This window comes from Zootoca vivipara, chromosome W, assembly GCF_963506605.1.
Source record: "Zootoca vivipara chromosome W, rZooViv1.1, whole genome shotgun sequence".
Lineage (NCBI taxonomy): Eukaryota > Metazoa > Chordata > Lepidosauria > Squamata > Lacertidae > Zootoca > Zootoca vivipara.
The window spans coordinates 3,251,052-3,268,498 of NC_083293.1; the positions used below are offsets into that span (position 1 = coordinate 3,251,052).

The 17,447-nt window shown below is 47.6% G+C and overlaps 1 protein-coding gene across 3 annotated transcripts in view; it reads right to left on the bottom strand.

Annotated features, from left to right (window-relative positions):
- Positions 1 to 17,447, bottom strand: part of LOC118079033 (UDP-N-acetylglucosamine--peptide N-acetylglucosaminyltransferase 110 kDa subunit-like) — a 72,974-nt gene that overhangs the window by 28,824 nt on the left and 26,703 nt on the right. For all 3 annotated transcript variants that reach the window (XM_060270051.1, XM_060270050.1, XM_060270052.1), the window contains exons 9-14: positions 16,535 to 16,635; positions 14,317 to 14,470; positions 12,564 to 12,665; positions 8,078 to 8,257; positions 4,005 to 4,163; positions 1,533 to 1,622 (exon numbers count right to left, since the gene is read on the bottom strand). In XM_060270051.1, coding sequence (XP_060126034.1) covers positions 1,533 to 1,622; positions 4,005 to 4,163; positions 8,078 to 8,257; positions 12,564 to 12,665; positions 14,317 to 14,470; positions 16,535 to 16,635 — 786 coding nt within the window. The remainder of the gene's footprint in view (positions 1 to 1,532; positions 1,623 to 4,004; positions 4,164 to 8,077; positions 8,258 to 12,563; positions 12,666 to 14,316; positions 14,471 to 16,534; positions 16,636 to 17,447) is intronic.

A 17,447-nucleotide genomic window follows, 5' to 3' on the forward strand; every position in this document is an offset into this window, starting at 1 on the left:
CTTGGATGATGGGCTTGAGGGCATCCTGAGCAAGTTTGCAGATGACACCAAATTGGGAGGGGTGGCTAATACCCCAGAGGACAGGATCACACTTCAAAATGACCTTAATAGATTAGACAACTGGGCCAAAGCAAACAAGATGAATTTTAACAAGGAGAAATGTAAAGTACTACACTTGGGCAAAAAAAAAAAAATGAAAGGCACAAATACAGGATGGGAGACACCTGGCTTGAGAGCAGTATATGTGAAAAGGATCTAGGAGTCTTGGTAGACCACAAACTTGACATGAGTCAACAGTGTGATGCAGCAGCTCAAAAAGCCAATGCAATTCTGGTCTGCATCAATAGGACTAGAGCGTCTAGATCAAGGGAAGTAATAGTACCACTGTATTCTGCTCTGGTCAGACCTCACCTGGAGTACTGTGTCCAGTTCTGGGCACCACAGTTCAAGAAGGATACTGACAAGCTGGAACGTGTCCAGAGGAGGTCAACCAAAATGGTCAAAGGCCTGGAAACAAGGCCTTATGAGGGACGGCTTAGGGAGCTGGGTATGTTTAGCCCGGAGAAGAGAAGGTTAAGGGGTGATATGATAGCCATGTTCAAATATATAAAAGGATGTCATATAGAGGAGGGTGAAAGGTTGTTTTCTGCTGCTCCAGAGAAGCGGACACGGAGCAATGGATTCAAACTACAAGAAAGAAGATTCCACCTCAACATTAGGAAGAACTTCCTGACAGTAAGAGCTGTTCGACAGTGGAATTTGCTGCCAAGGAGTGTGGTGGAGTCTCCTTCTTTGGAGGTCTTTAAGCAGAGGCTTGACAGGCATATGTCAAGAATGCTTTGATGGTGTTTCCTGCTTGGCAGGGGGTTGGACTGGATGGCCCTTGTGGTCTCTTCCAACTCTATGATTCTATGATTCTTTGTGACAAAAAGTGGGCAGGGGATCTGAAGCACTACTCTGCACGCATGACTTGAGAGCATCCAGGAATCCAGGAATCATCTGAAATGTAGTAAGGATGTCATATAGAGGAGGGTGAAAGGTTGTTTTCTGCTGCTCCAGAGAAGCGAACATGGAGCAATGGATTCAAACTACAAGAAAGAAGCTTCCACCTAAACATGAGGAAGAACTTCCTGACAGTAAGAGCTGTTCGGCAATGGAATTTGCTGCCAATGAGTGTGGTGGAGTCTCCGTCTTTGGAGGTCTTTAAGCAGAGGCTTGACAGCCATATGTCAAGAATGCTTTGATGGTGTTTCCTGCTTGGCAGGGGGTTGGACTGGATGGCCCTTGTGGTCTCTTCCAACTCTAGGATTCTATGATTCTATGAATTGTATTTTAAATCAATTGTTTGATTTTGTGTTTTTAACATATTATATACTTGCTGTATCGGCTGGGGAGGGCGGGGTATAAATAAAAAAATTATTCTTATTATTAAATCAGATCGCTAAACTCCTCAAAAAGACAAATATCTTCCGGAAAAGGTTGCCCGGCCAAGAGCATATTTAGAATATATTGGGGGGGGGGGGAGCTCTCACCTGAGATAAGTCGATAAAGTGATTTGCTTCAGCCATCACCTTGACCCGGAAGTTTGTGCCGTCGTCGGGGCTGAGGGCGTAGCAGAAGACCTAGGAAAGAGGAGGAATTGCTTACAACTTTCCCAAATGTCGCAGGAAAAGGCCAGAATTTACGAAGCGCATGAACCATCACAGCTTTCCTCTATGACGAAGTAATCGCTACTATAGAATCATAGAACTGGGGAGTTTGAAAGGGCCATGAGGCTCATCTAGTCCTGCAATGAGGGAATCTTTTGCCCAAGACCTTCCCTCTTGTGGCTTATCCCCACAACAGCTCCTGACTTTGGCTTTTTGTCAAGCAAACAGTCTAATCCAGGCATCCCCAACCTGCGGCCCTCCAGCTGTTTTGGCCTACAACTCCCATGATCCCTAGCTCACAGGACCAGTGGTCAGGGATGATGGGAATTGCATAGGTGCCAAGTCTCCCGTATTCCCCGGGAAATCCCCGTTTTTCCAGCTGTTCCTAGCTGAAAAAAACGGACTTTTTTGGTTTTTCCTGGTTTATTCTTCACAGTGAAAATGTTATAACATGAACAGAGTTGAGAAACAGGTAGGTAGCCGTGTTGGTCTGAGTCGAAACAAAATAAAAAAATTCCTTCAGTAGCACCTTAAAGACCAAAAATAAAAATTAAAAAATAAAAATTTAGTTGGTCTTTAAGGTGCTACTGTAGGAATTTTTTTATAGAGTTGAGAAAAAGTCCTTAATCCTATTGTTCTACAAACCTATGAATACAGAAACAACCCCTTCAGTGCTAAGATTCCAGAAGTTCAGTGAATAGAATAGAAACAATATTTTTCTGATTGTTTGGAGTGGACAGTATTTAAGTTTTTCATGTGTAGCCTGGGCTGACAGTCTAAGTTTATATATACATATATATACATATATACATATACATATACATATATATATATATAGTTTTTGTTTAGCCAAATTAGTTAACAAACATGGATGTTTGTTTAAGCAAATAACATATGCTGTAATGTTACTGTTTCAGTTGAATAAATCTATTTAAATTGTTATTATTAAGATCATGATTATTTTTCTCCTTCCTAAGTACAACAGAAAAGTTGTCCAAATATGAATGATTAACCTATTAAACTGGAGGTAAAAAAACTAATATGAAAAGTTGTTATTCTAAAAATCTTCATCTACTTGCATATTAAAGTTATACCAGCAAGAATTAGTCTTTATGTAGAAAACTATGATTTAAATCAAGCCTTACTGACAAGTGATTTAAATCGTGATTTAAATCGTGATTTAATCAAATCCACCCTGGAATTGTAGTCCAAAACATCTGGAGGGCTGAAGGTTGGGGGTGCCTGGTCTAATCAATATGACAACAACGACGACAACAACAACACTTTTATTTGCACCCCACCCTCCCCGACCGAAACCGGACTAAGGGCAGATAACATCAACTATATAACACTGGTGTAAAATCAAGCAATAATGAAATTACCTCCTAAAAACAAGTCGGGATCAAATTCAAATCCAATTAAATGGCTTTCCGCAGAATTAGGGTTGGGAACAGTCAACGCTAATCGGACCCAACTGTTTGCGCTGCTCTCATATGGGCCTGGGACATAGCTGCCAAGTACCCCGTTTTCTCCGGGAAACCCCCGTTTTTACTTACCTTTTCCCGGCGGCCCCCCATATCACTTCGCCTACCGTTTTTCTCCGTTATTTTCTCCTGCCGGCGGCCATTTTTTTTCCTTTCTGATTTGCCCTTCCACGGGCACCAAAAATGACCGCCACCGGCTTCAAAAGTTGCATCTACGCATGTCCAGAAGTGCATAGACGCGACTGACGGTGTCGGCGGCGGCCATTTTTGGTGGCCATAGATGGGCGGAGTGACGCCGAAAGTTGCGCCGGCGCACTTCCTGACAGGCATACAAGCGGCTTTCGAAGCCGGCAGCGGCCATTTTTGGTGCCCATAGAAGGGCAAAGCGACACCGGAGGTTACGTCGACGAAACTTCCGGCGTCGCACGGCTGCCGGTCCCAGATTCTGCAGTCCGGGACTTGGAAGGTTAAGCCTGGGAGAATGCAGGGAGGCCTCCTTCACACTAGTTTTTATACAAACGGAGAAGGGGAATCAGGCTGAGCCATGACCAAAGGCCCGGCGGAGCAACTCCGTCTTACAGGCCCTGCAGAAAGAAGTCAAATCCCACAGGGCCCTGATCTCTTGTAGCAGCGCGTTCCACCACGCCTTTTCGGTCTTGGTCGAGGCCAGCCTAATCTCCGTGAGGCCTGGCGCCCCTAAGGTGTTATTATTTGCAGACCGTAAGATCCTCTGTGGGGCGTACCAGGAGAGGCAGTCCCATAGGGACGAGGGCCCTAAGCCGTATTCGTTTGTGTGGCCCAACGTGGGGCTCGGACCCGTGACCCCGAGATTCAGAGTCTTGGCGCTCTGCTGCCCTCTTGTGCACCTCACCTCGAACTTGTCCGAACTGTGCATGCCTGGGATGGACTGCATGAGATGCGAGGTGGGGTGGTTCCCAAAGTCAGAGCTCACGTAGCCAACGCGGAGCCGGCCCTCGCTGCCTTTCAGGTCCTTGGGATGTTCGTAGGACGGCTTGTGAAGCACGTTGATCTGGAAAGGGGTTTCAAGGAAGCCAAGTTACGGAAATGACATGGGGGGGGGGCGGAGATGAGGCCACATCTTTGAAGCCATATGTCAAGAATGATTTGATGGTGTTTCCTGCTTGGCAGGGGGTTGGACTGGATGGCCCTCGTGGGCTCTTCCAACTCTAGGATTCTATGATTCTATGATTATGTTTGTAACATCCTTTATACATCCTTTTGACTCGACAGCTCAGAAAAGACACCTAGCGTTATGAATTTGCAGAAAATCTATGCTTTCATTGACTCTCCACATTTCAAGGCCATTTGAACCCTGAAAGGAAGGCGGATTTGGGATCTGCCTCCATCCAGGAGCCAAGAAGCAGGAAGTCACGTAGTTAGCAGGAACAGGGTATCCTGCCGGAATTCCCCAAGCCTGAGAGCACATACGCCCCCCCATAGACATCCGCTGAGGCAGTTTAGCAAGGCAGGTGTTCTGAAAGCCCACATCCAGACAAGTCTGGAGGGAAAGGATGTGTCAACTCCAGGCACGCCTGGAAGAAGCGGACCATTTGGATCCCTTCCAGTCCTCATCATGGGACTGAAACTGCCTTGGTCGCACTGGTTGATGATCTCCGGAGAGCTAGGAACAAAAGGGAGAGCTGTTTCCTAGTTCTGCTGGATCTCTCAGCGGCTTTTTACACCATCGACCATAACATCCTTCTGGACCGTCTAGAGGGGCTGGGAGCTGGGGGCACTGTCATACAGTGGTTCCGCTCCTTCCTCCTGGGCAGTGTTCAGAAAGTGGTGGGGGGGATGAGTGTTCGGACCCCTGGGCTCTCACTTGTGGGGTGCCTCAGGGTTCTGTCCTCTCCCCCATGCTTTTTAACATCTACATGCAGCCGCTGGGAGAGATCATCAGGGCGTTTGGGCTGGGTGTTCATCAGTATGCGGATGATACACTGCTCTACCTCTCTTTCCAATCAGAACCAGTGAAGGCGGTGAAGGTCCTGTGTGAGTGTCTGGAGACGGTTGGAGGATGGATGGCGGCTAACAGATTGAGATTGAATCCTGACAAGACAGAAGTACTGTTTGTGGGAGACAGGAGGCGGGCAGGTGTGGGGGACTCCCTGGTCCTGAATGGGGTAACTGTGCCCCTGAAGGACCAGGTGCGCAGCCTGGGAGTCATTCTGGACTCACAGCTGTCCATGGAGGTGCAGGTCAATTCTGTGCCCAGGGCAGCTGTCTATCAGCTCCATCTGGTACGCAGGCTGAAACCCTACCTGCCTGTAGACTGTCTCGCCAGAGTGGTGCATGCTCTAGTTATCTCCCGTTTGGACTACTGCAATGCGCTCTATGTGGGGCTACCTTTGAAGGTGACCCGGAAACTACAACTAATCCAGAATGCGGCAGCTAGACTGGTGACTGGGAGCGGCCGCCGAGACCACATAACACCGGTCTTGAAAGACCTACATTGGCTCCCAGTACGTTTCCGAGCACAATTCAAAGTGTTGGTGCTGACCTTGAAAGCCCTAAATGGCCTCAGTCCAGTATACCTGAAGGAGTGTCTCCACCCCCATCGTTCTGCCCGGACCCTGAGGTCCAGCGCCGAGGGCCTTCTGGCGGTTCCCTCGCTGCGAGAAGCAACGCTACAGGGAACCAGGCAGAGGGCCTTCTTGGTAGTGGCTCCCGCCCTGTGGAACACCCTCCCATCAGTGGTCAGAGAGATAAACAACTACCTGACATTTAGAAAATACCTAAAGGCAGCCTTGTTTAGGGAAGTTTTTAATCTGTGATATTTGATGTATTTTAATGTTTGTTGGAAACCGCCCAGAGTGGCAGGGGAAGCCCAGCCAGATGGGCGGGGTATAAATAATAAATTATTATTTATTGTGGTGGAGTCTCCTTCTTTGGAGGTCTTTAAGCAGAGGCTTGACAGGCATATGTCACGAATGCTTTGATGGTGTTTCCTGCTTGGCAGGGGGTTGGACTGGATGGCCCTTGTGGTCTCTTCCAACTCTATGATTCTATGATGATGATGATGATGATTAGTTTTATTGTTCTTTCGGTGATGAAAACTTAAGGGGCCTTGGGGAAGGGATCTGATAAAGGGGCTTCATATTGAATGTGTAACCCTCGTATACCCCTCCCCATTTGTGCCATGCTAGTGACGTAATGATAATGTATCAACGATGCTGCTCAGAGGGTATTCAGGGGGGGAAGAGGGAAGTTTTTAAAAGTTGACGTCGCCCCATGCTCAGGGTTCTTACTCCTGGGAGACCTGTGGCCCAACAGTAAGGATCCTGGTCTACTGACTGCTGTTTTACTCCAAAATACCGGGCTGGGAATTCCTCCTTTTACCGACCGCATGGACCCGCGGGGGACTAGCGCCCCGGGGAGCTGGGCTGTCGAGGAGTGACTCACCCTTGAGTTTGTTCCCTTAACAGTCATTGATGCCAATATAAAGAAGGCTTAGAATCATAGAATTGGAAGAGACCACAAGGGCCATCCAGTCCAACCCCCTGCCAAGCAGGAAACACCATCAAAGCATTCTTGACATATGCCTGTCAAGCCTCTGCTTAAAGACCTCCAAAGAAGGAGACTCCACCACACTCCTTGGCAGCAAATTCCACTGTCTAACAGCTCTTACTGTCAGGAAGTTCTTCCTAATGTTGAGGTGGAAGCTTCTTTCTTGTAGCTTGAATCCATTGCTCCGTGTCCGCTTCTCTGGAGCAGCAGAAAACAATCTTTCTCCCTCCTCCATATATATTTGAACATGGCTATCATGGCTTTTATATATTTGAACATGGCTATCATATCACCCCTTAACCTTCTCTTCTCCAGGCTAAACATACCCAGTTCCCTAAGCCGTTCCTCATAAAGCATCGTTTCCAGGCCTTTGACCATTATGGTTGCCCTCCTCTGGACACGTTCCAGCTTGTCCGTATCCTTCTTGAACTGTAGTGCCCAGAACTGGACACAGTACTCCAGGTGAGGTCTGACCAGAGCAGAATACAGTGGTACTATTACTTCCCTTGATCGAGACGCTATACTCCTATTGATGCAGCCCAGAACTGCATTGGCTTTTTGAGCTGCTGCATCACACTGTTGACTCATGTCAAGTTTGTGGTCTACCAGGACTCAGAGATCCTTTTCACATGTACTGCTCTCAAGTCATGTGTCACCCATCCTGTATTTGTGCCTTTCAATTTTTTTGCCCAAGTGTAGTACTTTACATTTCTCCTTGTTAAAATTCATCTTGTTTGCTTTGGCCCAGTTGTCTAATCTATTAAGGTCATTTTGAAGTGTGATTCTGTCCTCTGGGGTATCAGCCACCCCTCCCAATTTGGTGTCATCTGCAAACTTGCTCAGGATGCCCTCAAGCCCATCATCCAAGTCATTGATCAAGATGTTGAATAAGACTGGGCCCAAGACAGAACCCTGTGGTTCTTCCCACTAGTCACTACTCTCCAGGATGAGGAGGAGCCATTGATGAGCACCCTTTGGGTTCGGTCAGTCAGCCAGTTACAAATCCACTGAATGGTAGCATTGTCTAGCCCGCATTTTACCAGCTTCTTTACAAGAATATCATGGGGCACCTTGTCAAAGGCCTTGCTGAAATCAAGATAGGCTACATCCACAGCCGTGCCTTAAGGTAGCATAAATGTGTCTGGCGGGGTGGGGAGATTTCACAAAACACGTGGGTAGGCGAGCCAGGGTTGGGACAGGGCAAAGTGTAACAGAACACGCGTATTGGGAGGAATGATTGCGTGCAAAACGAAGGGGGACTCTGAAGGTCCATTTAACAGGAAAAGGTCCGTTCAACACAAGGCCACAGCAACGCGTGGCCAGGCCAGCTAGTTATTAGATACGATTATATATCCAAAGCAAACATGAAAGCTTTCAACCTCTGACGGAACGGACCTCTTCACGGTATAGACCCACCTTGTCCAGGCAAAGGTTCCCATGTCTCTCAGCGATAGCCTTTCGGAAGCCGTGAGAGAGCGGATACAGCATGCTGTGATGGGGGTGCACCGAAGGGAGACGGTTCTTCTCCAGCTGGTCAGCCACAATACTGACAAGTTTCTTCATTCTCTCGTCGTAATCGGTCCAATCACAGACGATCTTAAAGGAGGCAAAGAAAACCCTGAATTAGGTTCTAGTAATGATGTATGGAAGTGAGAGCTGGACCATAAAGAAGGCTGATTGCCGAAGAATTGATGCTTTTGAATTATGGTGCTGGAGGAGACTCTTGAGAGTCCCATGGACTGCAAGAAGATCAAACCTCTCCATTCTGAAGGAAACCAGCCCTGAGTGCTCACTGGAAGGACAGATTGTGAAGCTGAGGCTCCAAGACTTTGGCCACCTCATGAGAAGAGAAGACTCCCTGGAAAAGACCCTGATGTTGGGAAAAATGGAGGGCACAAAAGAGAAGGGGACTCCCTGGAAAAGACCCTGATGTTGGGAAAGATGGAGGGCGCAAGGAGAAGGGGACTCCCTGGAAAAGACCCTGATGTTGGGAAAGATGGAGGGCACTAGGAGAAGGGGACGACAGAGGGCGAGATGGTTGGACAGTGTTCTCGAAGCTACGAACTTGAGTTTGACCAAACTGCGGGAGGCAGTGGAAGACAGGAGTGCCTGGCGTGCTCTGGTCCATGGGGTCACGAAGAGTCGGACACGACTAAACGACTAAACAACAACAACAAGGTTCTAGATTCAGGCAGGTAGCCGTGTTGGTCTGATGCAGCCGAAAGACATTAAAAAAAATTTGTCCAGTAGCATCTTAAGAGACCAACAAAGTTTGTTCATAGTTCAGATGTTTTGGACCAATTTCCATCATCCCTGACTACTGGACCTTATAGCTAGGGATCATGGGAGTTGTAGGCCAAAATCCTGGTATAAGCTTTTGTGTGCATACACATTTCTTCAGAGACAGTAAAGCGGCAGTCCCCAGACCCTGATATATAGATGGAGGGTGGGGCGGGGTTTTTCTCTGAAGGGTAGTAGGAATCAATGGGTATGGTCAACCTGTTGGCGACTGTGAAGGACTGCAATTACTCCTGTGGGAAAAAGCAAAGGGATGACCCAAAATAGCTTTAGCATACATCATGAGACAAGAAACCAATGTCTCTATTCAGACCAGGGTCTCTCCATAGTTTTTCGTTTAGCAATAAGTTGTATTTCAGCAAGTCTATTTCTGAAATTCTTTTGCAACAAGACAGCCGCTCAGAGATCCTTTATTGAATGTCCCGGGAGATGGAAGCGTTCTCCTCCTGGCTTCTCTGCCTTGCGATATCCGACGTCAGGTTGATGTCCATTTATCCTTTGGCGTAGGGTTTGGCCTGTTTGTCCAATACAGAGAGCTGACAAACAATATAGAGAGCTGACAATATAGAGAGCGGACAAACAGGCCAAACCTGAAATAAAATAAGATTATTTTATTTCATTTTTCTGTTGTAAGCTGCCCAGAGTGGCTGGGGAAACCCAGCCAGATGGGCGGGGTATAAATAATAAATTATTATTATTATTATTATTATTATTATTATTATTATTATTATTATTATTAAACCCTACACCAGAGGATAAATGGACATCAATCTGACATCAGGAATCGCAAGGCAGAGAAGCCAGGAGGGGAACGCTTCCATCTTCCGGGACATTCAATACAGCAGGCACGTCCAACAGGTAGAGTGTGATCTACCAGTAGATCACTGGATGTCTGTGGTAGATCACTGCTAGATCACTGGCACCCCTAAAAAAAGTTCACCCAAAATTTTCCTCCTCCCTAAAAAAAAGCTGAACTATGAGCTAAAGCCCTAAACAAAAATGGGCCTCCCTCCCTCCTAAAAGAAGCTCAACAAGTTTGACCTAAACCCAAAAAACCAGGGCTTCCCTTCCTTAAAAAAACTCAACAGCTTTGACTGAACCCCCCATAAGGGGGTAGATCACTCCCAGTTTTTAACTCTGTGAGTAGATCAGAGTCTCTTGGGAGGTGGCCACCCCTGCAATACAGGATCTGCAAGCAACTGTCTTATTGCAAAAGATTTCCAGACTTAAAAGAGAAGTGGCTGAATTGCAACTCATCACTCAGCTGAAAACCATGGAGAGTCCTGGACTGAATGGAGATATTTGAAGAAGATTCCACCTAAACATTAGGAGGAACTTCCTGACAGTAAGAGCTGTTCGGCAGTGGAATTTGCTGCCAAGGAGTGTGGTGGAGTCTCCTTCTTTGGAGGTCTTTAAGCAGAGGCTTGACAGCCATCTGTCAGGAATGATTTGGCAGGGGGTTGGACTGGATGGCCCTTGTGGTCTCTTCCAACTCTATATTCTATGATTCTATGATTCTATAACATGGGTGTCAAACACAAGGCCCGGGGGCCAAATCCGGCCCACCAGACCTCGTCATGTGGCCCGCCGAGCGCCCCAGCCAGCGGGGCCCAGCAGCGGGACCTTGCTGTTGAAGCGCCGCGCCGACAAACAGCTGGGGCGGGGGGGGGGTTAGAAAGGCGGCCAGAGCAGCGCTGCGTGGAGCGCCCCGAGCCACAGCAGGAGAAGGAGGAGGCAGCTTGCCGGGTCAGCGCCCGGCAGTGCCGCACGGAGAGTCCCGAGCCTCTGCGACACAGCAGTGCTCTGTAGCACTTTGAATCCTCCTCCTCCTGCCACGGCTCGGCGCCTGGAAACGGCTGCTGCTGCTGCTGCTGCTGCTGAAGCACAGATAAAGCACCCAGCAGCGCACCGACACCGACCTGGCAAGCCGCCGCCTCCCCCTCCTCTTGCCTCACCTCCTCCTCCTCCTGCCACGGCTCAGCCTCATGAACGTGAGCTCAGCAGCGGCTTAGCCTCACGAATGTGCAACTCTGAGGCTTTACGCACTTCTCCTAAAACGGACACCCGCTGCCTCACGCTGCACGGGAACTGCTTTTTGCCCCTGGGTCCCTTCGCGCTCTTTTCTGGCGCTGAATCAAGGCAGCGACCCCCCCCCTTCCCTTTCTTTCTTTCCCTCTCCTTCCTTCCTTCTTTATCTCTGTCTTCTCTCCCTCTTTCTTTTTCTTTCCTTCTTTATTCCTTCTTTCCTACTCTTCTTTCTCTCACCTCTTTCCTTCCTCTCTCCCTCCTGCTCCCTCTTTTCTTTCTTTCTTTCTTCCTTACTTCCTTCCTTTCTTCCTTCTGTCCTTCCCATCTTTCTTCCTCTCCCTCATTCTTATTCTTTCTTTCCCTCTACTTCCTTCCTTCTTTCTCCCTTTCCGTCTTCTCTCCCTCTTTCTTTTTCTTTCCTTCTTTATTCCCTTCCTTATTTCCTACTCTTCTTTCTCTCCCCTCTTTCCTTCCTTCCTCTCTCCCTCCCACTCCCTCTTTTCTTTCTTCCTTCCTTCCTTCCTTCCTTCCTCCCTCCCTCCCTCCCTCCCTCTCCTCAGAAACATAGGATGCTGCTTTATACTTCTGGCCCTTAAACCCTGGAACCAGGAGAGCAGTTCCAGTGAGTCAACCTCAGCCAGTCCCTTTGGTGAAGGGTGGTGGCTCACTGGCAGAACATCTGTCCTGCATGCAGAAGGACCCCAGCATCTCCAGGTACTAGTAGCTCTGCAAAGGTCCTGCATGAAACCCTAGTGAGCCTCCACCACCCAGTGCAGTTACCAAAAATCATTTTTCAATAAATTGTACAATAATTGTACATTTGAATATCTACTTGCCATTATTCTGACTATATTTCTGCTTTCAGAGCTAGTTATTACTTACATTATTACAAAAAACAGTAATAATTGAATGCAGTGACAATAATTTATGATAATAAAGAGTGGACACATAGTCCTACAGATACAACCGGCCCCTTGAGGGTGACCAAACTGCTGATGCGGCCCCCGATGAATTTGAGTTTGACACCCCTGTTCTATAAGCTTTCGTGTGCAGGCAGACTTCTTCCGACACACCGAAGCGGAAGTTCCCAGACCCTGATATATAGAGGGAGGGCGGGGCGGGGTTTTTCTCTGAAGGGTAGTAGGACTCAATGGGTATGGCCAACCTGCTGGCAACTGTGAACGACTGAAAAAGCAAGGGATGACCCAAAATAGCTTTAGTATGTGCAATGAAACAGGAATCCTAGAATCCTAGAGTTGAAAGAGACCACAAGGGCCATCCAGTCCAACCCCCTGCCAAGCAGGAAACACCATCAAAGCATTCTTGACATATGCCTGTCAAGCCTCCAAGCTTTCTTGAAGTTTGAATCCATTGCTCCGTGTTCGCTTCTCTGGAGAGAAGCTTATACCCAGAACAAACTGAGTTAAGTCTCTAAGGTGCTACTGGACAATTCCTGAATTAGGTTAGGGACGCTTTTAACACTACCGTGGTACCTTGGAACTCAAACGCCTCGGTTCCCAAGCACCGGAAACCCTGGACGCGTTGGCCCTTAATGTGGTGAAAAACTCCGCCTCACCTGCAAACAGTGCGCCAGGTTGCAGTAAGCGTCAGGAAAGTCCGGCTTCAGTTTCAGGGCGGTGCGATAGGAAGCAATTGCCTCTGGGATGTTTCCGGAATCCTAGAAAAAGGGAGGGATATTGCAGCAATCACCACCTGCTTTTTGTCTCAACCATCAAAAGCAAACGTGAAGCAGAAACGGAAGGCACGACAATCCACACCTGCTGGATATCACAGGCTTCATCAACTTTGTCCCTCCAGATGTTTTGAGACTACAATTCCATACCTGCCAAACTGCTGTCGGAGAAATAAGGGACCGGGCGGAAGTAGCAGGCCGGAAGTAGCGCTGCCGCCATTTTGGAATTGGGCAGAGCATGCTCAGAAGTGACTTTGGATGCTGCTTTGCCCAGTTCCAAAATGGCCGCCGCGCCAGAAGTCGCACTGCAGCCATTTTGGAACTGGGCAGAGCAGCATCAAAAGTCGCTTCCGAGCATGCTCCGCCCAGTTCTAAAATGGCCGCCGCGCCAGAATAGACCGGGGGGAAACAAAAAAAATCCGTTTTTTCCAGCTAGGAACAGCTGGGAAAACGGGGATTTCCCGGGGAATACGGGAGACTTGGCAGCTATGCAATTCCCATCATCCCTGACCACTGTTCCTGCTAGCTAGGGATCATGGGAGTTGTAGGCCCAAAACATCTGGAGGGCTGGAGTTGAGGAAGCCTCATTCAATTGTTACTTCCAAAAAAGGGGGGGAAAGGCCTGAAGCCTTTCTGCTTGCGTATCATGAGTCAGGTGATTCCAAAAAGCATAAGGAGGAGTCCATTCCAAAAAGGAAACCTCCTTCCGTTTTGTCAATCTTAGGAGGACGCCAGCGAGGCTGAACCTTCCTGTAAAGAAAGGATTTTACGATTCTAAAAAGGAAACCTTCCTCCAGTTGTTAATCTGAGGAGCAAGGCTGAACCTTTCTGTACACAGAATGGACCTGCATCTCTGTAATTTGAATTTTTGACTAAGTTAAAACTTGTTGCAAAATCTTAATTTTATTTTATTTTTTTTTAAAAAAAGGACTTGCATGTTGGGGCGCTGCAATCTTGATATTGCAAGAGCTGAAGAAAAACACGGGAAAGGTATCAGAGGAGGATAACCTTCTTCCGCAGATAATCCGTGAATTATCGCCATCATCACTTTTAATTTGTATACCGTCTTTCCATCTGACACATAGCTTGATTTACAAGCTGAAGAAACACGGAATGTACACCTCTGCACAATCTAATGCAGGCATCCCCTAACTTCGGCCCTGCAGATGTTTTTTTGCCTAACAACGCCCATGATTCCCTAGCCATACCTGCCAAGTTCCTGCCTGAAAAATAAGGGAGCAGACCGGAAGCAGCAGACCGGAAGTAGTGCTGCTGCCATTTTGGAACTGGGCGGAGCATGCTCAGAAGCGACTTTTGATGCTGCTCTGCCCTGTTCCAAAATGGCCGCCTCGCCAGAAGTCGCGCTGCAGCCATTTTGGAACTGGGCAGAGCAGCATCAAAAGTCGCTTCTGAGCATGCTCCGCCCAGTTCCAAAATGGTCACCGCGCCAGAATAAACCGGGAACCGGGGAAAACAAAAAAATCCGTTTTTCGGCTGCCAAGTCTCCCATATTCCCCGGGAAATCCCCATTTTTCCAGCTGTTCCTAGCTGAAAAAACGGATTTTTGGGGGTTTTTTTTGCCCCCCCCCTTTTTTTTTTTTAAAAAAAAGAGATTTAGCAGAGACGCAAAGCTCACCTTATGGATGGAAGCGAGATTGCTGTGGGCATCGGCAAATGCAGGATTTATTTGGATGGCTCTTGTGTAGCACTGCAGAGCTCCTTGGACGTCTTGCATTTCCTTTAAGGTGTTCCCCATGTTGGAATAGGCGTCTGCAAAAGTGGGGCTGATTCTGAAGCGGAGGGTGAGAGAAAAAGCACAGTTTTGGTACAAAAACACGTTGAAGTTACGCTGCAAATGTATGGGTTGAGAGGGCTCTTTCTATCCTATAGGGCAGTTCATTAAAAAAAAACACCTCTTTTTTGAAAATGCCTGCTCCAAAGGTCTTCTCTTACTACACTATGGATTATATAACTATCTCTGAAATTTCATGCATATCAGTTAATATATTGACCCTGCTCCACTGAACTGAAATTTCAGCCTTCACAACATAGGAAAACAGCCAAGTAAACCGCCCTAGTGGTCATGTAAGGTAGTACAGTGGGACCTTGGTTCTCAAATGCTGAAAACCCAAAAGGGTTAATTCTTTTTTTTCCCCTCTCCCCTTTTACAGACAGTTTCAGCCTCGCTGGCATTTTCTTCCTACGGGCAAGCAGCGCTTTCCTTTTGGGAATCATAACATCCCTGCTCCTCAATTCTGGCAATTATTAACCACTCTCAATTCCACCCTGAGAATTGCCACCTGCCCGGAATTTAACTTGTCTGAATTTTAAGATGTATTTTAATTAATTGATGTCTGCTTTTAGGCTCGTTTGTTGTTTTTATGATGTTAGGCGCTCCGAGCCCAGCCTTGGCCGGGGAGGATGGGATACAAATAAAAAATTATTATTATTATTATTATTATTATTATTATTATTATTATTATTATTATTATGGAAAGTGTCTTAGGTTACTCTCTTATTCACAAGTGGCATTGTGTCCAAATTTCAACGTTATCAGTCAAGCGGTTTAGAGAGGAACGGACATGCCCAGTTTACATTTATTAAAATAATAATAATATTTAATTTGTATTCCGCCATCCCCGGCCGAAACTGGGCTCAGGGCGGCTAACATCAAATGTATAACATTAGTATAAAATCAAACAATAATTAAATTACCTCCTAAAAACAAGCGAGGATCAAGTTAAAATTGAATTAGATGGTTTTCCGCAGGCAGGATTGATATACTGTAACGTTGATGAAGCCAAAGTAGCAAATAAGGAGATGGAAAAGAACGGATCATTGTAATTACATGCAAGAAAAGAGGGGGAAATATGGAAACCGGGGGTGGGGGGAGGGCGTCCGAGGCGTTTGTATAATCCCAGTACCGTATTTTTCACTCCATGGGATGCACCTCATTTTTAGAGGCGGAAAACAAGAAAACATTTTCCTGGTTTTCCTCCTCTAAAAGCCTGGGAAGAGGGGTGGAAGGGGCTCCCGTCCATCCCTCCTCTCACCTTGCTGTAAAGCAAGCAGAGCTTGAGGACAGCCTCAAGAAGGAAGGAAGGAAGGAAGGAAGGAAGGAAGGAAGGAAGGAGGGAGGGAGGGGGTATGAGAAAGAGACAAGGAAGGAAGGGGTGAAAGAGAGAGGAAGAGAGAGAGAGGGAGGGAAGGAAGGGAGGGAGGGAGGAAGGGGAGAGAGAACGAAGGAAGGAAGGGGTGAAAGAGAGAGAGAGGAAGAGAGAGGGAGGGAGGGAGGGAGGGAGGGAGGGAGGGAGGGAGGGAAGGAAGGAAGGAAGGAAGGAAGGAAGGAAGGAAGGAAGGAAGGAAGGGGTGAGTGAGTGAGTGAGTGAGTGAAAGAAAGGGAGAAAGAAGGAAGGAAGGACAGATGGAAGGGGTGTGAGAGTGAGTTGCTGTCCGTGGCATGGCAAAGGGGGAGGAAGGGACAGCCCCTGCAATCGCGGTGGAGGAGGAGGGAGTGGAAAAGCCAGATTTGGGGCTCATCCCCCCCTCCCCCTCGCCCCTGCCGATCGTGTATATATGGAAAATGTTTGGAGTGTATAAAAGAAAAAAGAGAAAGTGCATTATCCACAAAAGGAGAGCTTTCCCGCAGGCATCAGACCAGTGCATGTGGAGGAGGAGGAGGAGGAGGAGGAGGAGGAGGAGGAGGAGGAGGAGTAATTAATAATAATAATTAATATTTATTATTATTATTTATTATTTGTACCCAGCCACTCTGGGTGGCTTCCAGAAAAAGATTAAAATACAAAAAGGAAGAGCTCTTTCAATCTCTTTTTCCCATGGCTTTGTAAGCTCACCTGATGGCCTCCTTGTAGTGCATGAGGGCCTCCTGGAGCTTCCCTTGCTGTTGCAAAACGCTGGCTAAATTCGAATGCGCAGCCGCAAACTCCGGAAAGACCTGTGGGGAAGAAGCTCGCTCTTAGTTCCCCCAAGAAGGTTGCATTCTAAAGAGGCGGAGGCTGTTCTTTCGAGGCTCAGAGGTGGCGGGTGTGAAATAAATCCCCATTGGGAAGGACTTGTCAAAATCTATATCCTGTATATTCCTGCATATAAGACGACTTTAACCCAGGAAAATCTTCTCAAAAGTCAGGGGTCGTCTTATACGCCGGGTTGTATATCTTATACAGTACAGTGAGCATATCCCAAACTCTATATTTTAACTGGGGAAGTTGGGGGTCGTCTTATATGCCCCATCATCTTATACGGTATCTAAAAATGTAGAGAGTCCATGTTTGTTAAGCCGCGGCATTCTCCCAAACCGCTTGCCCAATCGCATTCAAACTTGGCCACAACGACACATGGGTTTCCAAGCACACCTGTGCCAAGAAAACCAGGTAAAACTCCACTGGTTTGGAGCACTAAACTCAGAGGGCCGGGGAAGCTGGGAAATTCCAGAGAGATTCCGCAACAGCGCCCTCTAGAGATGCCTACACTGGTAACACGCCTAGAAAACATTCCCTCCCCACTGTATTTCGGCTCAACTGTACAGACTAGGCCGCTTGCAAAAATAGCCCGAATGGAGATGGGGGCTTTTCTGGGTGGGGACTGGGGGGGGGGGGGGGGAAGGGGGCCGAAAAGGTCATGGGTCAGGACAGGGTGGCCCCAATCACAGGGATGAGCTGCGGGGTGGGGGGAAGAGGGGCCGGGAGAAGTAATGGGTCGGAACAGGGATAAACCTGTTTAAACATCTAAACGTCTAAAACGGGGACT